Source organism: Thalia democratica, chromosome 4, assembly GCF_965202585.1.
Source record: "Thalia democratica chromosome 4, ktThaDemo2.hap1.1, whole genome shotgun sequence".
NCBI lineage: Eukaryota > Metazoa > Chordata > Thaliacea > Salpida > Salpidae > Thalia > Thalia democratica.
This window is the reverse complement of record NC_139168.1, coordinates 47,976,916-48,001,797: the sequence shown is the minus strand read 5'-3', so window position 1 is coordinate 48,001,797 and position 24,882 is coordinate 47,976,916. Positions and strand designations below refer to the sequence as shown.

At 25.2% G+C, this 24,882-nt stretch overlaps 1 protein-coding gene across 1 annotated transcript in view; it reads left to right on the top strand.

Moving 5' to 3' along the window:
• Window positions 1-23,295, top strand: part of LOC145834169 (formin-like protein 3) — a 28,584-nt gene extending 5,289 nt beyond the window's left edge. The window contains exons 5-21 of the mRNA XM_082941536.1: window positions 1,342-1,545; window positions 1,825-1,953; window positions 2,722-2,890; window positions 7,655-7,765; window positions 8,008-8,157; window positions 8,461-8,562; window positions 12,423-12,722; window positions 15,338-15,488; window positions 15,743-15,906; window positions 16,091-16,235; window positions 18,834-19,039; window positions 19,363-19,599; window positions 19,922-20,051; window positions 20,493-20,626; window positions 21,459-21,626; window positions 21,768-21,939; window positions 22,626-23,295. Coding sequence (XP_082797662.1) covers window positions 1,342-1,545; window positions 1,825-1,953; window positions 2,722-2,890; window positions 7,655-7,765; window positions 8,008-8,157; window positions 8,461-8,562; window positions 12,423-12,722; window positions 15,338-15,488; window positions 15,743-15,906; window positions 16,091-16,235; window positions 18,834-19,039; window positions 19,363-19,599; window positions 19,922-20,051; window positions 20,493-20,626; window positions 21,459-21,626; window positions 21,768-21,939; window positions 22,626-22,753 — 2,800 coding nt within the window. The 3' untranslated portion in view covers window positions 22,754-23,295. The remainder of the gene's footprint in view (window positions 1-1,341; window positions 1,546-1,824; window positions 1,954-2,721; window positions 2,891-7,654; window positions 7,766-8,007; window positions 8,158-8,460; window positions 8,563-12,422; window positions 12,723-15,337; window positions 15,489-15,742; window positions 15,907-16,090; window positions 16,236-18,833; window positions 19,040-19,362; window positions 19,600-19,921; window positions 20,052-20,492; window positions 20,627-21,458; window positions 21,627-21,767; window positions 21,940-22,625) is intronic.
• The last annotated feature ends 1,587 nt before the right edge of the window (window positions 23,296-24,882 follow it).

Here is a 24,882-nt window from a genome sequence, read left to right as displayed (position 1 = left end):
CTTTAAAATTAAATTAAGAGCAAAATTTAAAATAATTGTTTGAAAAATTCTCAGTTCTGTTTGTTCATAATGAGATATTTTCTATTTAAAAATTGATAATGCTGTCCAGGAGATATTGCCTCATGGCAAAAAATTGGGCCGACCCGATCGTAACAAAATCAGCAATTGATCAAAAGAATTGGTACCACACTGAGTTTGTTAAGTTTGATCGAACGCTAGGTTGAAATTGTAATATTTTCAAGTTAATAAGGTTGAAGCATACGGTCAACTTTGAATTTGCCGGATTAGGCTCGTGTACGTTACTCACACTTAGTTGCTTACCTAGTTTACACCTAGTTATGACAACATTTCTACCGAAGCATACAACACAGAATATAGATATTGTTTAGATAATTGTTTGATAAAAAATATTTTAGTTTGTTATATTTTTTTTTTCGCTTTGCATGAGTTTGTTACATTTTTTATTTTATAAAATTTTATACTAGGGGTGGCCAACGTGCAGCCAGATATTTTTAATATCTGGCCCGCAACGTATTTTTTATTTTCAGAACATTTTGTAAAAACTAAATTAATTTATGCATCTTTATATAATTATTTTATTTAGATTTTGACATTAAACAGTTTTTTACAGAATTTTTAATTGAGTTACGCGGGCTGCACAAAATTTTTAATAATTCCGGCCTGCGATAGATTTTTTATGGTAAATCTGTTCCGCCGACTAGAAAAGTTACCAGCTCCTAGAACAGGGGTCGGCAAACTGCAGCCCGCGGGCCACATTAAAATTTTTATTCAACTAGTTTAATATACTAATATTCTCGAAAACACAAAAATAAAATTTTAGTGTCATATTTAAAATATATTCTATTGCCTAAATTTTTTTGTTTAAAAAAATTGTCTTTAAATATGTTTTTTAAAGCACATAAAAAAATGTTCCTTTTTGACCTGCCGACCCCTGCCCTAGAATATACTTATTGCTGTATATTTGGTAATTTAGATTTTATGCCATATAAAAACTGTTTAAGCTTTTAAACTGTTATAGATACTCGAAGAAAAAAGTTAACATTGCTCAATAAAAAAACAAAAAAAATGTAATAATTTATTTTTAAAATATGATAAAACCCAGCTTAACGATAATATTCTAATAAATTGCTCTACCAAGAGTTTTCTAAAGTTTTATTTTTGTACAGTCTTAAAAATGTCCAGTACCTTTTTAATACAAATTGAAACATTATAGTTATAATATTTTATTGACAATATATTTTTATGTCGTGTAACTTAATGTTTTGCAATAAATGAAGTTGTAATTATTTGAAACTATTTACTATTTCACTTAAAACGCAGACACGATTTGTCGATGTCTTTATCTGCACCATCAACGTTACGGAGACAGAAGGCACATAGTGCAGGAGATGTGAATATGGGTGGAAGTTGGAAAAATTTGTCTGGAAAAAAGCTTAGCAAAAATGCAACAATTAAGTCGAATGCTGCATTCAACCAAAGAACGATAGACCGGAAACTAAAACATTCAAGAACAATAATTGACAGGTATTTAGTTTTTTACAAGACTGTTGAAGCAATAATAGATCAAACAAAAATAAAAACTTTCATATAAGCTTTAATAAGTTTTATATTTATATTTAGATTTTAAAATTTTCGAAGCTTTTATAATTTTAAATAGTTTTATATAGTACCTAAATTTGTTAATTACTGAAATGATAACGAAAAAAAGATACTAAAATTTTTTTATAGTTTTTTGTCAAGTTAAGACAAAATTAGTATGTTTTATTAAATATATGTAGAAGTAATGTAAATTTATTTAAACAGAGAAGACGTGCATGTATGTATCACATGTTTACGTGCCATAATGAACTATCAGCAAGGCTTTACATTAGTGATGGCCCACAACGACTGCATCAATCAAATTGTTTTGTCTTTAAAAAACAAAAGCTTCAAGTTAGTGTTTCTAATAATATCTAAAATTTTATTTTTACATTTTCTAATTAACAATATCTATACTTGTGGATTAGATCAATGTTTACTAAAAAAGTAATCTCAAATAAGTAAGTATTTGCTCACAGTAAGATGCATAGAAATTAGATTACTTTGTACAGAAAATTTAGTTACTTGAAAAAAGTATATTTTTTGAAGTTGAAATTCCATCAGGTTTGTTATTGATAGTTTTTAAAAGTTTTTACACGTTTTATAACAATTAAGGTAACTAAGCATAGAAATTAGCTGTTTTCAAATAAGTAATATATACTTTAAAATCTATTATACACATTTTTTGAAAATGTTAAGATTCACTTGGCTACATTACTCAACATTTTCTTATGGTTGTTTAATACATTTAAGCAGTATCTTAGAGTAAGAAATAAGTTTAATAGTTTTTTAGTTAACAAGAAAAATAAATCTGAAACAATAAATCAAATTAAGTTGATCAGCTCCTAAAATATATTTTAAATAGATAAATTTTCACTAACTTTGACACTTTTAGTTACGTTGAATTTAGCTTGAACTTATTATAATACTACTCATACTTATTTAATCGTTGTTAGTATTACAACATTTTTAAAGTTTACTAATGGAAGAAAAAAAATAATATCAAATATGTTTGTATATAAAATAACTATTTTTAGCTGTTTAAATAGCTTACTTTACTTAATCAGTTGTTATATGTGTGTAAATATATTAGATTACATTTTAATTACTGAAAATTTGTAGGACAAAGTCATTAGTTCTGGAGCTGCTAGCAGCTGTGTGTTTAGTGCAAGGAGGTCACGACATAATACTTCGAGCTTTTGATAATTTCAAAATTAAGTGTGGTGAGACAAGAAGGTTTGATTCATTGATGAAGTGTTTCGAATCTGAGACTGAAAACATTGAGTTTATGGTATGTTTTAAGTATTTTTACATAAAAAATATTATTTTAAGACTTAAATAGTTTTTCTTAGGAGAACCTTTTTTATGTTTACCTATTTCTAATCGTTTTACTTAATTTTAATTTGTAATTCTATACTAAATTCTTTTTAAACTTAAACAGTTGAATAAGTTAATGTAAAACTAAATTTTCGAAACTACTTGTGTGTTTTTCAAATCTAATGTAAAAAAACAAAATACTGTTGTATTTAAAAGAAGTTAGATTGATACTTGTATAATTGATTCCTAAATTTATGTTCAAAAAAAGTATTTTTCAAAGCTTTAAAACTACTTGTTTATAGCTGAAATAGTTTTTTCATAATTTGATAAATTTTACTTAAAAATGCACAGTTTTAAATTTATTTCAATTTGAAAGACCAACAGCATAAAAAATATGTAGTAAAAAATTATCCCTGCTAAAATGTTTTTTTTACAAAATAAGAAGCCTTAAGTTATAGATTAAAGCTAGTGATCTACTGCATCCATAAAATTAGTATTCGGCCGGATCCGAATCTTATTTTAAAATTAGGATCCGGATCTTATTTTGAAATAAGGGTCCAGCCGGATCATATGAAATTTTCAAAATTTTCCAATAATATCTTGTGTAAGTTTCAAAAGTACTATTAAATACGCCTAATAATTTTTTTGCTGTTTATCATTAACTCTAAAATATCTTGTATAAGTTTCAAATTTTCCCGTAATGTCTATTATAAGTTTCTAAAATTTGCCCATAATATCTAGTGTAAGTTCCAAATCTACCATTACGTACCCCTAAGACCTTTTTTTTATTCTCTTCATTATGAACTCAACAATATCTAGTGTAACTTTTAAAACTCTTCTGTTATCTAAGGGATCAATAGCATTAGGATCCTCATCAATTTTATTAGGATCTGGATGGATTTGGATAATATTTTCAAATTAGTATCCGGATACTTGGATCCGGTAGATAACTAAATAAAAAAGCATAGATTCTACAAATTTCACTTTATATAAATGGTACATATTGATATAAATGTTGTTATGAATTCTGTTTCAAATTAAAAATCAAATTTAGGATATCATTTTTTTATACTTTTTTATAAAAAATTAATGTAGGATATTTTATTTTAATCCACATTATGCTTTGACACAACTGCCAAAAATAATACATTCACTATAAACCTAAATTCTGTTTCAGTTCTAGACTGTTATACAGACTACAGTTGATAACACATTTGACCTAAAAATTTAACAATTATGGAATAGATCTATAATAGGTTCTACTACTATTTTTTTTTGTAACAAATACTTAATGATTTTTTTTGGTTTTGTTTTTGTGCAGGTGTAAATATTTTTTAAGTAAATGAAAATACTATAAATTTGAGAATAAAATGAGACAAACTTAGATAAAAGATTGAACTTTGGGGAATTAATAATAATAATCAAAAGAAATATAGTATAAGTTAGTGGTCTCCACAGCATGCACCTGTGCACACTAGTGTGCATAAAAAATGTTATTTTGTTATATTATAAGTTATATTATTAGACAGCTTTTAAGCTAACGGTTATTAAAAAGAAACTTACTTTTCTAGTATAAACCATCTAAGGTTTTGCATTGATGACTGTTTACTTTTTGTAGAATTCCAATTCCTAATATAATTCTTTTCAAGTTATAAAGAACTAGAGTTTTTTTTTAATATCGATAAGAATTTCTAAAGGTTTGTGTATATAAAAACAAAACCTAAAATGTTGATAAATTCCACAGAAATTTAAATTACTTAAAGAATGTTTTTTTGTTATCATGTTTCTTATTTCTTGTAACAATTATAACACAAAATTAATTAAAAGTTTATAAAACTGATAGTAAGAATTAAGAATAATTATACTAAATATGAAATGTATTACCTGATAGTTTTTAATTTACAATTAAAAGTTTAACTTATTATTTTAAACAAGAGTTATTAACTTTTTTACAACCCAATGTTTAAAAACTTAAAAAGTTTTTAGTTTTTTTATACAATTAATGTAAAGTAAAAAAAGACTAATTTGCTTAGATAAATTTTATAGTCATTTTAAATTAGTAAGTACTAGTTTGTTATATAAATATATATATTGTGTTTTGACTCTTAGTAACTAAAAATAATTAGCAACAGCTAAGTCACTCGAGTTAAAAACTTCTGAATAATTTTTAAATTTAAACAAGTAATTCGTTGCATTATAAATATTTCGATTTGAAAGAAAATCTTTAGAAATACTTTATTATAAATTACTTAAATCCTTAAACTAGACTGTAGAAAATTTCATAGTTAAATGGTAAAAAAAGTTAAGTTTTGTGAAATGTTTGAGATTAATACTTGTTACATGTGAAAAATTCATGCTGTAAAATTTTATAAAATGTTTTTATATAAAATCCGCTATTAATTTATAGCTATTTTGTCAGGCTTTTTTTTATATTATATCTTTCTATAGTTGTGATCAAATAGGTAACTTTGCCAAGTAAATTTTTAACTTCTAAATTTGAACATATTTGTTATTGTTGTTGAGTTTTTTGCTTAGGTTAATACTTATTTTATATAGATTATTTTATTTAATATACAATACTAGGTATACATAAATATAGTTTTGATATAGTTATTGGTTTATTTTTTTCAAAATAAAAACTTAAAATTTACATATTTTTTGTGCAAAGTTTAATGTCGAGACTTGTTGCTTTGCTTAATTTGATTTGTAACTTGAAATATAATCATGAATTACTTTACTGTAAAACAATGCGTGTTTGGCATTCTTTTAAAATAACTGTGCTTTAATGAGTTTTGGGAGTGGCATAACAAAATTTGTTGTTTTGTTCTTGCGAGTATTTGTTTAAAACAAATAGTTTTTAATAAACACAATATAGTGTAGTTTTATGATAGTTAAAATTCGAAAAATAGTTTTCAAGCGAAACTTTCTTAAATGTGTTAAAATTGTGTTAAAAAATGTGATAAAGTATTTTCAAATATTAGTGAATATTTTTTAAAGTTTTAACACAGATTCAAACTAATATATTTACAGTTTTGGTTTTATACATTTTATTACAACCTTATTATTAGTAAAGCTGTTGAAAATGGACAAGTTTATGAGTTATTGTTTAGTTTTTGAAAAAGTTTCTTGTAAAACCTGTTCTCTGTTCGTGAGACTTCGTACAAGTAGTCAAACTTGTTGAACTTGCATTATGTTTTTCTCTTGTATGAAGCAGTTTTATAGTTTTTCCTTATATTTATACATCGATGCTTGGTAACTTTATGTATGAAATTGTTTTTATTTATAAAGTTTATTTATATATACATTTATTTAGAGCTAGAATCTACAATCGACTAGCTTTATATACTCTTTTTAAGTTACCCAAATAGTTTCTTTCGATTCGGACTTTTAAGTATTAATTATTTTTCATATTTATTTCGTTTTAATACGTTGGAAACTGTCACTACGTATCACTCTAGCTTAAGTTTGAATATATATTTTTACAATACAAAAAAAAATTCCAGAAAAATTTAACTTAAAATTGTATTATAACTGCTAAAGCTTAATAAATCATATTAGTATTAATTAAAAATAATAGCTTACGTTTACAAACATAATAAATATTTCTTTCATTGTCTTTAGATGAATCTAGGCGATAAACTTCGAAAATTTTTAACAAAAAGAAATATAATAAACATATGAGAGTATTAAGAAATATTTATAAAGTATATAAAGTTTATACTTTTATAGAAGCAGTTGTCAAATTATTTATTAACTATTCTGATTAGTTTTAAATGTAAAGTAACCGCGCAATAACAAAAACTCCCGCCTTCTATGAAAATTTCTCCTACAAACATGCACGTGTAATGGTGTTTACTTTTGCTAGTCTAAAAAGTTTAAAACAAATTAAAAAATATTCTTTCTCAATAAGTTTTTTCTTAGTATATTTTAATTTATAATACTTTAAATATTATTGAAAAGTTAAAAACTAAAAATTGTAGTTTTGTAGGCATTTACTTATTAAATCTTATTAAAATTTTAAATTAACAATTTAATGCTGTATTACTTGTTGCCTATTTTTAGATCATAGAGTCATTTTGTCAAAGTATTTTTGGACTATTTATTAAGTTAATTGGTTTTGTATAGTTTGTTGAAAAAATGTTAATTTATAACGATTATGTTTTGTTTGAAGCTTCGTTTTTAGAAATTTTTGAATTGAAATTGTAATTAATGTATAAATCATAAAATTGAGTTTGAAGTAAATGATATCTATTTATTAAATATTAAATAGTTTGAACTATGATTTCCAATACAAGTATTTATATAAATTTGTAGAAGTGTTGTTTTAGTTAATTAGTTTTGAAGCAGATAAAATGATATAACAGTTTGTACTTTAAAAATACTTACTATTAATAACCTTTTAACTTTTTTAAAGTGTCACAATCTTTGTTAAAAAAAGTATAAAAAGTTAAAAAAAAAACTAGAAGTTTTTATATATAGTTTTTAAGCTAACAGTCTTTTGTTTATACTATTTTTATTTTCTGTTTTTTATTTACTTAAGTTATAATTTAATATTAGACTAATACTATTTAAATAATATAGTCCAAATTTTACAATTTTACTTAAGCCTATTTCTAAGTACTAACTTAAGATAATTAAAATTTTAAATTCAAGTACAATAAACGCTTTGTATAACTAATTATACTTTTAAATAGAACTTTAATTGAAAACAACATGTTGATTATTCTAATTTAAACAGGTATCTTGTATGCAGTTTATCAATATAGTCGTACACTCAGTAGAAGACATGAATTTTAGAGTTCACCTGCAACATGAGTTTTCTTTACTCGGTATTGATACTTTTCTTGATGTTAGTTTATTTTATACTTTGCTACATAGTAAAAACTTGCTAGGTTTTTAGAATTATTATCCATCGTGTTAGAAACTTATTCTGTGCTTTTTAATTTTTTTAATTAAGATTTTCTCGTTTTAAAAAATAAGCTTTTATTTTAATATTAAAGTACTTATAACAGTTTAAATAAAAAAATTAAGCATTAATGTATAAAAGCCTAAGCTTATTTAAATGCTAATATATATATTAATACATTTTAGAGTTTTCGTTTAACTGAAAGTGATCGTTTGAAAGTTCAGATACAAGCATACTTAGACAACATGTTTGATGTTTCAAACTTGTTAGAAGATTCAGAATCAAAACAACTTGCTCTTGAAAGGATTGAACGCCTCGAGGATCAGTTGCTGAAAGTGTGTTTTTATAACACTTAATTGAATTGTTTTAGTAAAACAAATAATTTTTTCCAAAGTAATTGTTATTTGTTGAATGTTATAAATATAAACTATATACCAAATTTGAAATAAATTCAAATTTAACTCCTGCTTTTAAGTATTTGTAAGAAAGTTAAAATTATTTTAAGTAAACACATTTTATCATATTCAAGTGAGATTTCAAGTATTTCTTTTTCAATTGGATTTTGGACCTACAGAATTTCATTAAAGTATTTAAATAAGTGAATAAAGTTTTTTTTCACATAATATTTTTTTTTGCAGAAAAATGAGCAGAACACTTGGATAGAATATGAAAACTCTTGTAAAATTGTACAGCTTGAAAAACAACTATCTGCTAATATAGAGGAACTAAACCATCTAAAAGTAAGACGAACATTAACGATTATCTTAAAATAAAGCAGTGAAATGTTAAAGTAGTTTCTGTTTTAAAACAAATCGTTGATATATATATATATATATATATTAAAGAAAAATATTATTATTTAATATAAAAAAACTTCTACATAAATAGGGTTACTAAGTATTTTTTGAAATACTATTTTGGTTTTAAATTATTCAATTATTATATATATTATTATTTATTTAGATATTTAAAATGTTTTATGTTTGAAAAACTAACTAATGTTATAGAATATAGTTTAATATGTTTGTATAACTAGTATATAGAATCACTTAAAGTTCAAACAGACAAAAATTTTAAAACTAAACAAAGTATATTTACAATAAAGAGTCCATTTAGGTTTTTCATTTTCAGTCAAAATGTACTACAACTTTATTTAAAAATTATACAAATGAATTTTGTTAGCTTGTTATACAAAACTATATTAGTTGCTAAGATGTGAGTATTTAAACGAATTTCCATAGCGTGGAGCTACAAAATTTTTGATATAATTTAATACAAAATTATATTAGTTGCTAAGATGTGAGTATTTAAACGAAATTCCATAGCGTGGAGCTACAAAATTTTTGATATAATTTTGTTAGTATACGTTTCAAATAATTGTTTGTAGATACATAACATTTTTTTTTTATTTGTGAACAAAACCATATATTAGATTATGGAGTTATATATTTTTACATTTTGTTTTATATTTTATGGTTATCGTGTTCTGACCAAAATTATTTTTTTAGGTTTAAATTAAGTAGAAATAATTTGTGAAGATAACTATGTGCTCATTTTTTTAAAGTTTGAACTATCAGGGTTGCAAAAAACCTGAAAACCTGAAAAAACCTGGAATTTGCAAAACAAGTTTTATACAACTTTTACATGTAAAATAATAAAGTTTTGATTAGAAACGATAAATCTATCAGAATTTTTTTTTGTCTAATTTTCAATTTTATTTATTATAAAACACATTTAATGTACCATTGTAGTATGTTTTTAATATTTTCACGCTATTAAGAAGTTTATCTACACTTTTTTTTAAGACCAAAAAGTTTAACTTTCAAAAACCTGGAAGAATTTCAGAAAGCCTGATAAAAAAAAATATTTTGGAAACCCTGGTACTATTGAGGTTTATTTTTAAGCTAAATCACGGAAAATAAATGTATAAAAAACTAAATTACTCAAAGCTTGCTGAAAATCTTAAAATATGCATTTCATCCAGTTTCTCTCTTTAGTTAGATTATATTTATTTAATTTTATTCTAAACAAAGTTTTTTGGCTCTTTCTGTTTATAAAGTTTGTATTGAATTTTATAAAAGTTTTAATCTAAGGTTTATAACGTATTGTTATTTAGATATTTACCATATGATGAGTTTTTTGTATTTTTATTTTATGATTATCAACGAAAAACATATTTGTTCGATTTATTTATAAAGTATACTTTGCTGGGTTGCCAAAAAATACTAACTAAAAATACTTTAAAAAAAATGTCATTGAACTCAACTTAATTCTTATAAAAACGATTTACTTTTATACAAACTTATTTTTTGATTTAGCTGTTTTATGAAAAAAAAAAAAAATTAGGAGCTGTTAAAAATTAATTACGTAAAATAATGTTTATTTTAATTTTGGATTTAGATATTTTTTTTACTCGATTATGTCTTTTATTTAAAAACACATTAAACATTTTGATTTTGACTAAAGTAAAGTTCTCCTAACTTTTTATTTAAGCTTTTTTTTAAGACATAAAAGTAAGGTATGCAAAAATAGGGTAAAAGTCTAAAATACACGAAGACGCTTTTGCACGAAGACGCTTTTGCACAGGTGGAAAAAATTTAAATTTATTTCGCTATCATTTTACCCCTAACCCTTACCCTCGGTCGGTAATTTTTTTCTTCTTTTTTGTTCTTTTTATAATTTATCTTTAATTATTTCTTGTTTTTTTATTAAAAAATTATTTTTATTAGTTTTTTTTCTATCACTGTTACCCCTTACCCTCGGTTAGTATTTTTTTTGTTTTTTATTAGTTTATTTATTATTTATTTGTTATTTATTAAAATATATTGTTTTTGTTAATTTTGTTTTTATGACTTTTTATTTTTGCTATCACTGTTACCTCTAACCCTTACCCTCGGTCGGTAACTTTTTTTTTCTTTTTGTTTTCTCTTTATAATTTTTTTTGCTCTCGTGCAAAAAAAAAACCTTTTGTGCAAAAGTGACTCTCCGTACAAAAGTGTCTTTTCGTGCATATTTGGCCCATTCCCGCAAAAATAAGTTAAGGTGTTGCTAAAATTTAATATCTATAACTACATTTACTTCCTTGTTTAAGATAGTTTTTAACATATATTAAAGAACATAAGAAAATATTTTTGGTAAGTATAAGTTATCAAATCCTATTTAAGTTCCTGTACTCTAATACAATTTTTTTTAAATACTCAGTTATTTTGAGAAACTAAAGATTCTTTTGAAATCAAAAATCAAAAACGTGTGGTAATCCTGATGTTTAGATATAGATATTTTTTAGTTTTATCGTTACTGTTTATTAGAGATCTGACGTTTGGACATCAAGAAAATCTAATCGAAATCTTGGCAATAGTTCTGCAACTACTTTGCGAAAGCGACCAAGCACAAACAACCCACCGGAACAGCGTCACAGTGCTCCAGAGGACTTAGTATTAAGTTCATCACCCGTCAGAGGGTTTCCTGATCTTGTGATGCCCCTCTCTGACATTGACCGCTCGTTTGCACTAGACCCAGAGTTTTCTTTCCTTCTTAGCCTTCCTGCCACTTTTTTCAACCAAGGAAAGTCTTCACTCGCCCATAAAACATCCCCTCCTTCAAGCTGCCAATCTCCGCAGCAACCCTCATTTTCACCTTTCCACGTACTTCCTTCAATTGACGACGATTTTGGTGGTCACGATGACCACAAGACTGGCAGCATTCGCAGATCTGCGAACTTTCACCAGGCTCGAGCTCAGTACGAAATGCTCGGCTTGAACGACACTGTGACCTCACTACCGTCTCCACCCGGAAGTAGCGGAGTTCATAGCGACGTTACGTCATCATCAAACGTGCTGGACACGATTTGGGAGGACAAGGTGCTCTTGTGTCTGTAAAGTCTTTAGTGTAGTTGCTTTTATCATTTGTTATTCAAGTAATTTTATTTTGTTTGCTATTAAAAGTAAATTTAATTTTATTGATAGAAGTGTAACTGTATTAAAAATTTAAAGCATGGCATCTTGTAATAAATTTTGTGTTTATTATTCTTGTTATTTCTAAATAGATGTTTAATGTTTCTTGAAATATAAAGATATTATTATTTTTTATTTCGACATATCTGGTTAAAGTTATTAAATATGATTTTTAACAAAAAGAGTTGTAATAAAACAGCTTTTTAAATATGTGAATTTAGCTTATAAGAAATTCATGCTAGAAAAAATAACTAGAAATTGATTTTTTAAATGGAATATTTTATTGTTGTTGTTGTTGTTTTTGTTGTAAATTTTAACTGTGTGCTATTTTTATGATCAGTGTTTTAGTATTGATTTTTTATTAAATCAAAAATCATTTAAAGCTTAAAATAAGTTAACATGATGTTTTTTTTTGCAATATAATGTTAAATTTTCAAAATACACATTAAATTAGTTATTGTAATTCTACTTAGTTATTATACTTTTATCTTGAACAAATACTTTTTTTTTTGTGATTTGATTTATAAAAAATACAGGAAGTTAGTCAAAAAAAAAAAAAAAATGTTCACTGTTTATAGATATAAATAAACTTAAAAATAGTTTATTAAAAAACTGTTTTTAATTTATGGAATTCTAATAACTTTAAGGGCCAGTTGACATCAGGTAAAATACCACCAAACTTCATCACTCCACAAAACCACTCGAGGTTACAAGAACAGCTTCAATCAAGGCTGCCATTGACAACCCCGGACACCGTGGCAAGTCAGTTGTCTCCTCATTCATCCCCAGCTGAACAGAAGTCGTTGACGGCGGAAGAACTAATGGCAAAGAGCGCTCAACTCGGAAAAGGTGAATCACGAAAACTTACACCGATTCAAATGCCTCCGTCCATGTCAAGTTTGCCAGACGAGCCAGATAATCCTCTTGGATTTAAAATTAAAACAAAGGTTTGATTTTTCGTAACCCGTACTTTACACAATCCTCTTGATTTTATATATGATACTTATGTTTTAAAACTATAAAAAACACTTGTGAGTTTGACAAAACTTGTGTGTTTTTTATATTGATAACGTAATCTGAAACTTATGGTTAACTTTTTAAAATCAAAAATTTTTAGACTTTGTATTTTTATCGTGGTTGTTAACTATATAATACTATTGAAATATATTTATAGATATTAGGTATGTAAAAAATAAATTATCAAAAGTATAGTTAATTTTAACCTTGTAACGACATCGTGATAAGTTTCGATGACAGACCTGTAACTTCATATTAAATGTTTTAGCATGTTTTCAAAAATTTCAGCTATAGAACATTAAATTATTTTTACTTAATAGTTTATTTGTCTGGAATACAATTCACTGTAGTTTACAGTGATTTAAACGCCATAATTAAGTTAAAATCTAAATAAATAATATATAGTCAAATTTAATTTTCTAACATCTATATTCTAAATAATTGTAGCATCAACAAAGTTAGTTTTCGTGATCTACCGGATTTCAATATATTTTTTTAAAATTAAGATCCGGACGGATCCGAATTTATTTTCAATTTAAGATCTGGCTAGATCCCGATCCTAAATGTTTTAAGTTTTATATAGTTTTAATAGAGAACATACTTATAAAATCTATTTATTATAATACGATTAATTACAATAAATTGTTTGATACAAATACTTTGTTAAAAGAAACACAATGTTGTTGTGTAAATATTTTATTTGAACATTAGGAAAAAGAACGTTGTAAATAAAATCTACCTTTACGAAATCTCAGTTTAAATGTTAAATTTCAAACTACTTATATAACTAAACTTAAATTTTGTATGACGTAAAAGAAAAAGAAATTAAATGTTGAAATGCTTTAAAAAATAACAAAATTTATTTTTTTAGTGATAAGATTTACGTTATACTTTTATTTACAAAAGTTCAAACTATAAGATGAACAATAACTTCTTTAGCAACTGTTTACATATATGCAATTAAGTAATTTAGTAAACAGTTTTTACTGATATCAACCCCATGAAGCTACAAAGAAACCTATTCTTAATTTTTCAAATTTTGATAAAGAAATAAAAGTTTTTCGCAGGTTTTTGGAAGCAATCGATTTCGATTTTGTTCGTACAAGTTACCAGCTTCTATAATTTATTTATTTTTCAAAATTTCAAAAATTCCAACATTCAGATTCTTCAAAATATTAAAAGGAACATTTACTAAAAATTTGAAGTCTCTAGGTCAAAAAATGAAGGAGGAGATAGATTTTTAGTGAGTTTTAAAATTTCCGAGAAAATTGACCCCAAAAAATTTGCGGTCCATACGTTTGTATCGGAAACTTTTTACAAAAAATAAAATATCTCAAAAATTAAATGATATTTTTAAATTCTATAAAAACAGGCTTGTAGTTTGTATTTAAAGCTTTCATATAAAAGCCAAAGTTATTTTATGTAAAAAAAAAGTCGGACCCCCCCTATGGCCTTAAGGAGGCTAACAAGTTTCCATTTATCAGCTGTAAGAATATATTCGTGTTTAAATTTGGTGTAGGCACGTAGATCTAGACACTTGTTTTTAATTTTTCTAATCTTTTCAGTATAAGGTAGGTTGAGTTCCACCTTGATTCAACATCTTGCATAAGTAACAAGGCTTTTTGCATTGAGACTGATGAATCTAAAGTGACCTGGATTTTTTTTTAGTTTCTCGAACTCTGTAGAAGAATGATTAGGGTGGCCAACAGTTTGACGGGCCTTAGCTATTAACACACTTATGTTACTTTCTGAAAACAGTGAATCTTTAATTATCAGTTGAAGCGTGTGAATGAAATGCGCTGAAGAGGATTCTAACAACAACATTCATGTTAAATGCATTGTCGCGCAAAAAAACGTGAATGAGATTCATATTAATACCCCATTTTTCAAGCGTCTCCTTTATGTTTTCCCAAATATTAAAGCCAGTGTTTCAACCTTTTATTTCCTTACAGTACAAAGCTTTCATTTAGCCAATGTGCTGTAAAAGAAAGTTATGATTTCTTTGTCTTTGAATTTGTCCATGTGTAACTTGTAAATGACAAAAACGAAGCTTCTGATAACTCAGTTTGTATTTTTATCTTCAAACTGTCATAAGTCTAAGGAAGCATTGTATTGCTTGATTAATTATATATAGATTAAATATTCAAAACACAATAATCTAAGTATATAAAACTGAAAGAAGCTGATCGCGGAAAACAAAGTTTTTCTAAACTAACTGGATCCGGATCTTTTTTAAAAAGTAAAGTTTTTAAAAGTAAGGCGGTAGATCACTAGTTTACATCTTAATTTTTTTAAAGTTCATAAATATGTTGTTTTAACTTTATTGACAATTTAAATGTTAAACTTCATATATGTTTTTAATTTTATAGTATGTAAGCTTATCCATCAGTTTAACTTTTCTATTATTACTTTATGCATTTTTTTTTTATTTACTTTATCAATAAACTCAGGCTAGTTTTTGCTCACACTGTTTACTTTTTGCTTTAAACATATGCAACTTGCATCTAACCATGATGAAATTTAACTTGTTCAATTAATTTTACAGGATTTTACGTCTGGCAGAGATGCTTCAACTACATCACCACCACCACCTGCTACTCTTTCAGTGAAGTCACAATTAAACATACCTCCGCCTCCAATGCTATCCAACATTCCACCTCCTCCTTTAATCGGAGTGCCCCAGCCGCCTCCTATTGGTTAGTTATGTTTATTTTCACCAAGTAAATAATAATTGATAAACGTATTGGCTATTCTTTCACAATTCAAAGTAGGTTAGATTTAAGTTCTTTGCTAAAAGCTGCTTAAAGTTTTATTTTCTTGGTTTTATGTAGTATTTTAAAAATTACAAAAAAAAAGAACAAACTTAAAAAAAGAACAAAAAAAAAACGAAAAATTTTACTGTTGTAATAAATTCTAAGAAAAATATATATAGATATGTATAATTTTACAGGAATTGCGCGAATACCAAACCTTCCCGCAGGAAGTGGTTTGAAGCAAAAGAAGGTTTACAAACCAAAGTATCGGATGCAAAACTTAAACTTGACACCGATGCGACCCAATCAAGTGGCTGGAACAATCTTCAACGATCTAGACGATGATTCAGTTATTAACATGGTTTGCTAACTTTATTAGTAAATGTTTAACTAGTTGAATTTAAAAAATGTGTTTATTTAGGCCATATAGACTTATGTTTTTACCACATATATATATTTTTTAAAGATTAAACTAAGTTCAAAGCTTATACAAAGTTCAAACTGTTCATATGTAATGTAAGTTGTTCAATTTAAAATACTTTCAGATGAACATGGAGCAGTTTGAAGAAATGTTTAAGACTAAAGCGCAAGATTCAGCAGAGAACCGACAAAGGCTGCAGAGGTTTGTCGAACAGAAGAAAAACAAAAGGGGAATCACCATCATTGATACAAACAGAGCAAGAAATTTGTGTATGTTTTTTTTCATTCCTAATTCTTGCATGCTCTATGTTAAAACTATTACACTTCAAAAAATTAGACAAAGTTTTTATTTTACACTTATCATATTGCTTGAAGTTTTTTCAAATTCTACCTTAGCAAGCAAGTTGAATATAAACTCTTGATATTTAACTTGCTTGCTCGATCATTTTGAAGCATAATACTTTTTATATATAGTATTTAAGTTAAGATAAAACAATCATAAAGAGTGATTGACATACCTAAAGGACGATCTGATAAACTTAAATATTATGTTCTGATTCCTAAAGCTTTTAATTAATTTAAAACATTTAAGTTTTTTAAAATACACGTTTTAAGATATTTGGTTAATTATGCCAAAAAATTTTAATTATTATTTTAACTCTTGTTTTAATAACTAAGTTTGATTTAAATATAACAGAAATGTTTAAAAAAAAGTTTTTATATTCGTTTTAAGTATCACTTTAGCTAATAAAAGCAAATAGCTTACTTATTTCTCACTAAGAAAGTTCAACTTTTTTATATGTTTAAGTTTTGGAATCATAATGTATAATATGTTAGTTTTTTTAGAGTTATTTTATATGAAAAAAGTATATATACATAGCAGAAAAATAAATTTAGTTATTTAAGTTTTAAATATAACTTAGAGTTCATACAAATAGTGCTTGTGAAAAGTTGTGGCAAAAAATATCGCTTGTTTCTCTGCCGGCTGATAATAACTGATGAATTATTGATAATTACTTCTATTCACTTCTACTTATCTTTATTTTTATGTTGAACTTAAGATATAAAAAAAAACTTACTCTGATTTATTTTCTTTAAATCCTAACGATAAACCTTAAATATTATTTCGATATCGGTATTTATTTTGGTAAAGTATTGACTTTTTTAAAACATAGAAAATTTATAATTTAAATCTTAAAAAAATCTTTTTTAACTCTGCTTATGCGTTTTTTAAGTTATAATAAAATTAAATCGTATTAAGAATGAATAGATAAAGGAATTGTTTTCATAATTTTAAAACGATCATTCAAACTTTCTAAGTACTTTGTTTTATATAGACTATGTAAAATTTAATACAGTTATACTATTTTGCTTACAAATTAAATAGGTTTATAAACACTGAACAACTTAAAATTAATTTAGTTTTTGTTTTTTACAAATAACAAAAAGATGTGAAGTATAAAATATGTGCATTATAAATCAAAAACATCATTAAGGTGTTTGATACTTGTTTTACATAAAAAGGTTATAGGATAATTTGAGTCTACAAAATATGGTATAGTTTAAAAAATCTTCCAAAGCCACTAATTAAAAATTTTATACTTTAATGATTTGTTTTTATGTTATGTATTGAAATTTTTTATTAACTGATATATGAAATTCCAAACAATTGTAATTTGCACCTTAAAACTTACAATTTAAGATTAAGGGTTATTCGTACGACAGCTTACAAACTGTACAAAATTATGTTTTACTGATTTAGTTTTATTACTAAAACAGTTTATGATTTTGTAAAACTACGAGATAATAGAAACTAAGATTTTGGCTTAACTCTTGTTTTATACACAGTGTTGCTAAAAAACCTGAATTCTGGAAAAACCTGGAATTTGACAATTTAGGCTAAAAAACCTAGAATTTGAGAAATTTGAAAAAAATGGAAGAACCTGGAATTTTAAACAATTTTAACATGTTAAGCAGTAAAATTTCGATTTGACACAAAAAATCTATCGTATAGGTAAAATTTTTGTCATCATCAAAATTTTTTTCTATAATAAACACATTTAAAGAAACTTTAAGATACCTTTCCAATGTCGTTATACTATTTAACACAGTTATTTGTCTTAAACTTAATTTTAAGCTAAAAATAAACCCTTAAATGTGTAATTTTGAAAAATTGGAGAAAATTTGCCACATGTATTTGGCAACCCTGTATATAATAATCAATTTTATTTCGTGCTATATAAATTCAGGTACAAAGTTTTAGATTAAATAACTTAGATAAATCTTTCATGACTCAAAGAGGATTTCTATTTTTATAGTTTATTATTAAAATTTATTTTTAACTGTTAAGCATGAATTAAGAAGCTTTAAGACTTAAATTCATACTTTAAGACTTTTTAGTTAAAACTACTATCAAATTTTTGTTAATATTTAATCTGGAAAATATAAGTTAACAAGTTATTTAATTTTATTTTGTTTATACTAGTTTTTTTGTAAACAAAATTTTGTGTCTAATTTGAACGTTTGTTTAACGTTTTAATTTCTTTAAATTTAGCATCAAATTGGACTTTCATAGTAAATCATTTTAAAGCCGCTCATGTATCCTTAACTGTTGCAAGTCTTTTTAATTTAAAGTAGTTTTTATTCGACCTATACGACGTTAGCTAAAATAAATGAGTTTTGTAATTGTTATATACCTTGTTTAAAATGTATTAAACACTTAAACCAGATATTGTAGTTTTTTCACAGTTAAAAATTATTATTTTTATTTTACTTGAAGCGTTTTTTAATGTTTTACTTTTTAAATGTGAAAAATTGTAAAAAGTAATTTAAGGTTGTAAACACTAAAGTTCATGATAAACTTTACAGCAATTCTCCTTCGAAAGATCGGTATGACAACGGATGAAATTTGTCAGGCGTTATACAGCTATGATTTGTCGAGATTATCTCTGGAGCACGTTGAGATGCTGCCAGGTTTCATGCCTAATGAGATGGAGTTGAAGCTTTTTAAGGAGCATGAAAAATCCGGAAAAAGTTTTGATGAGCTCACACCTGAAGACAAGTTTATGTGGCTGGTGAGAGTGTTTATAAAAATTTACTTAATTAATTCTAGTATCAATATAGTATTTTAAATGACCTAAATAAGTGTAACAAAGTAATTTAAATAAGTTAATTTTTTTTAAACAATAATTTTCCTTAAATTTTAAAAAGAAAAAAAAAGTCCAGATTTTGCAATAGCTATTTGATAGTAATCAAAGTATTTCTTAAAAATCAAATTTCTTGAAAATTTAATCAAAACTAGTAGAACTTTAAGTTCACTATAGGCCATGGTTTCCTAAAGTGGTCCACTTGAGTAAAATTATCGAAATTATAATTTTATAATTGGCCATTCTGACAGTTTGGAAGAGTGGAGCGACTGCAACAAAGACTTACAATCATGATTTTCATTGGAAGTTTTCATGAGACCCACGTGACTCTGCTGCCTCAAATAGCCGGGGTGATAGCAGCCAGCATGTCAATAAAATCTTCAACGCAACTTAAGAGGGTACTGGAAGTTGTACTTGCTTTTGGAAACTATATGAACAGCTCTAAACGTGGAGCTGTTTACGGTTTCAAACTTCAGTCTCTTGATGCGGTAAGTTAAAGTTGCTATATTTTAAATTACCTATATAACTAAGTCTATATCATTATATTTGTTAAAAAACAAAACAAAATGCAACAGGTTACTTATGTTTCGCACCTAAAGCATAAAGCTTATAGTGTTTGTCACACTGTTTTTATAAGTAAACTCGAATCGAAATAGTTTTTAAAGAATTAAAATTTTACTACAAATTAAGTAAATTAAACTTAAATTTCTAGTTTCTTTAATTTTTAAATCTAAAGTTTTCATAGTCTAATACAACATTTATTTTAAAAGTTATATTTAAACATGGGTTTTATGGTAATCAATTATACAGCTAGCTGATACTAAGTCAATAGATAAAAAGTGGACCTTGTTGCATTACATCGTACAAGTTCTTGATAATCATTATCCAGAAGCTAAAACTTTTTACAAAGAACTAAGATACGTTGATCGCGCTTGTAAAGGTTTGTATATTTCAAACTAAAAAATAGTTGGTTGTCTTAATTTTTTTTACTCTTATCATTAAGGTTTCAAGCTGAATGTTTGTATCAAGCATGTAACAACATAAAGAGTGTTATACAGATAGGAAATCTAACACTATTTTTTTTTATATAGTGCTAGGAAAAAGAGTAATGGTTTGAATTATCCTTGATAAATGCATAATAGTTTTCAAATAGTGTTTTTAAATTAAGTGTACAAAATAAACTAAAGATTTTATGAAAAAATGTAGAAAAAAAAACAATAAAGAGCAGCAATTTAAACTTAAGAATACTACCAAAAATTATAAAATACTAATAACTTTTCGTAAAAAGAAATAATGTTTTTTGATTATTATGTACATTGTTAATTGTTTTGTTTTAATTAATCGTTTAATATTCTTGTCTAAAGATATAAACATGTTATAGTGTCGTTTGAGAACATACTATCAGACGTGAACCAGATAAAGAAAGGCATGCACATGACAGAGATGCAGTGTGAGGTGGATAATCATGCCACTCTTACTTCATTCGTTAAAAAAAATAAGAAAACTGTGGACAAGGTATTTTTCGTTTGAAAATAAAGACACTGATTAAAATATATATATGTTGTATAGCTAGAAATATTTGACGAATTTATTTTTAATTTAATTCTTCACGGAGCTTTTTCTTTTAGTTCATATAAAATAGTTTCATAAAAATTGGTAAAGTTTTGATGTTAATGTTAACAACTTAGTTTACTTTTATTATTTTTGACTTGGTTTTCATCAAAAAGTTTAAACGTATTGTTTTTAAAGTTTTAAAAAATATAATTTGTTATTGTATGAAATAAGCAATGTTTATAACTTAATAAAATAAAAATACTAAAGTTTTTTTAATAACATATAAAATAGGTTAGGCTCAAAAACTTTTCCATACTCTATAAATAAATTCTACTAATTTTGTTTCTTTTATCGAAAGGGTTATTTTTTGTTACTTAAGTTTGCAGTTTGTTTTTTATATGATGATTAAAATATTTTAGTCAAGTATATAAAATTGAAAGTCTTAACAAAACTTAAAGTTTTTATATTCAAATTGCTTTAAAATATTTTAAAGTTTAACTAAGTATTAGGTAGACAGTTTTGAATGGTAAGTATTTTGAAAGTAATTATTTTTTATATTTTTATGTAATAAACTTGTAAGTGAATTCTAAATTAAAAGTTTTAAGTTTGAATTCTGTTTTAAAATTACTAGCTTAATTATTATATATTACGACATTAAACATTGTATAAAATGCTGTATTGTCATATTAACACAAAATTATAACAACATTTAGTTAGATATAATACATAATTAGCTATCAAGCAATTAAGTATTTTAAAGTTAGTTTACATTTATATACAAATATGCAAACAGATCTTGCAAGACACAGAAACAGCAAAGGAGGCCTACGAAAACGTTGTTAAATATTTCGGTGAGACAACAAAGACGATGCCTCCTGAAACATTCTTTCCAATGATCGACCGATTTATTAACGCTTACAAACGCGCCGAAAGAGAAGTAGAAGACAGGAAAATTGCGGAAGTAAGTCTTAAATTAATATAGTATTTGATCTATTGTGATCTTATGTGACTTTTTGGTAAATATTTAAAAAGCAGTGTAAACAAAATTTACTTAAAATTTCAATTTACTTAAATAAAAAAGTGAAATTAAAATAATGAACAGGCAAAGTTGTTAGAAAGACAGCGTTTGAGAGAAGAAGAAATGGAAGATAAAAGGAGGAAGGGAGCAGAAGAAATTCGTAAGGACGGAGAAAGAATGATGGAGGGTGGTAGAAGAAAGGGAAGGAGAGATATTGTTGAAATGAAGGACGGGGCAATTGAAGATAATATTAATTGTTTGTTTGAATACTGTAGTAAAGCAACGTCTACCAAACTTTGTTTTCAAAATAGTTTAAAAATTTCTTTATTTCAACTTTTTTTTTCTTTTCTCTTGTAGAAAAAATAATTTTAAAACACTTAGATATAAAGTGAAGAAGCTGTTGGGATTAAGTTGTTTAACAAAAACTCTAGTTAAAATATTTATAGAACAGCTAGTCTTTTTTTTGGTTGTAAATGACTATTTTGTAGTCAGTATTTTTTCTTTACTTTCTGTATATAAATAATTTACAAGATTTACTTGATAGTTACTTAAGTATTTTAATAATTTCAAGATAGCCATATTCTTAATTTAACAAATTGCACAGAGTTATACTATAAAACAGTAAAAAACCAAAAAAGATAAAAGCCAATTTATTAGCTTTTAGATAGTAATAAACAAGATTTTTTTGTAGTGTTTCAAGATCAAAATCTTTATTAAAAAATCTTTACAACTTAAATAAGATTATCACGTGATTAGTTTCGCAACTGGCCTTTCTCTGTCTATTAGAAGTGGACTATTTGGGGTTTAATGTTATATATGTTATATGTAGTTTGTTGTCTTTTAGACAAGCTACTTATAATTGAATTTTATTTTTTATACCATTTTTAAAAGCTTTCAAAAGTAAAAAAAGGTAATATAAAACATCAGTATATTTTTTTTCAGATTTGAAGTCAGAGCCTTATCGAAGAAGTGACACTGTTCTTCGTAGTACTCGAAAACTGACGCGCGGTAATGAGCAATCACGAGAACTTTCCTTAGCAACCACCCCACACATGTCTACTATGCTGTAGCTTAGATAATTCATAACTTGTTAAAATGAATCAAAAAAAGTAACTTCGGGTTTTAAACTCAATAGAATATTAATGAATCTATTTATTTTTTAATATAAAGAAGATATAATTTATAAATAACTTTGTATTTATATAAAAATTTCATGCCTTTATTTGTTTTTTTTTTACAAAACTTCATATAGTTTTGTAAGCTTAGTTCAGCTTACTATTTAATTTTAATTTTATGCCGTCCTTTCCTTTTTTGAAATTACAGTAATATAATTAAAAAGTAATAAAGGTGCTTTATTTATTTGCTTACAGTATCAAAAACTAAGATAGATTTAAAAGAAGTCAGTTTTTTTTTCTAATAGTATTTGTTACTATATAGTTAGTTTCTTACCTAAAATTTATCCACCTTGTTTTGTAAAAGTATGTTTTTACTTTGTACAGTTTTATCCTAGTTACACAAAGCTTATTACTGCTTAATGTAACTACAAATGTGCTTGTTAGAAGTTTTAAAACTTTATTAATTTAAATATTTTCTTCCTCATATAAGTTGAAGACTATGATATGTAGTTTATAAAAATATATATTGTACCTTCTTCTACAGTTTTTAAGCTTACGTTTAAATTTTTACAGCTAGTTTTTCATAAAATAGATGATGATAGTGCTTTAATTGGTTAAGAAATAGCATTAAATATTTATAAAGTATTATTCATTAAACAATTGCTTTTCAATATTTAAAAGTTCGAACTTTAAATAATGTTTTCAAAATGTATGACACCAAATATATATATATATCTGTTTACACTAGTCTGCTTAAAAAAAAATAGACCAAAAGATTTTTTTAGCTCATAAATAATGATTAAAGTTCCAAGATATTGTTTTCTTTAATATTAATAATAACTTAAATTTTATAAAAGTGAGTTTTAATCTAATTCTATTTAGTTTGTTTAGCTTAGAAATTTTAAAACATCTAAATATGTTTCTTAAGATTCAAGATTTCTAGCATAAAAGCTGTAGGTGGTAGACTTTTGTATTAAATTTTTATTTATAAAAGTTGAATGATAAGAAACTTATTTCAATAATTTCTACCTTAAAGATTTAAATAAGTAGAATAACACAAGCTCAAGGTAAATTAAAAAAAATACATTTTATAATTTTTATTTATGGTTCACACAATTTTTTGAGAAAATTTTATTCATGTTTAAAAAAAATAATTTTGTTATCCTTTTATTCCAAAAATACATATAAGTTTTTAGCATGAAGATTCCTAATTATTTAGCAGTATTTCATATTAAGCAGCTTAGACTGCTATCAAAATTTTATACAGTTTTATTGGTGCTCTAAAAAAGTTGTTTCTACCTATAAATGAGTTTTTGTTTTTGCTATAATAACTATTGTAAAAAATAAATAAAATAAAATCTGTTTAATTTTAAAGACCAATGTTTTTAAAAAATGCAGAGTAGTGTTCAAGTATTTTTCACTCAGCACAGATAAAAATCAGAGAAATGAAATATTGTAAATTTAAAAAAATTTAAATTTATTTTTGATGTATTTTTTTTTTCTTCCTAATTAGTAGTAATAATGTTATAATAATTGATCTCGTAAAAATTTGTTTATGTTGAAATTCATTTACGTTTGTTAATCTAGTGTGCACAGTGTTTTCTCTTTAGAAATCGACATTTTTTTTTCATTAAGAATCACGGTTTTACACAACTAACTTCTTAAACAAATACTAACTATTTCTTGTTTTTTAACCAAAGTTATAATTTGATCATGTTTCTTCGTAGGCAAGTTACAGCAATACAGCAACTGAGCCTTATTCCTTTTTTTTTTTGGCTGCTGACTTTTGTCGTTTACATCTCTCTTTATTTATTTTTTTTCTTCATATATCTTTGTACTAATTGGTACCGCAATTGCAAGTCTTTATGGTACAGTAAAATTCAAACAAGCTGAGAGTAAATTAATTTACATTTTAAATTATAATTATTGATGGTTTCTGATATATTTTGTTATGAAATAGTAGATTTTTTAATATTCTGTTTGTACAATAAAATTTTTTTTATACGAAATTGTTATATATTAAATTAAATTTAATGTTTGTAAAAGTTTGATTAGTTTAACTCAAGGTACTAAAACTTTCATTT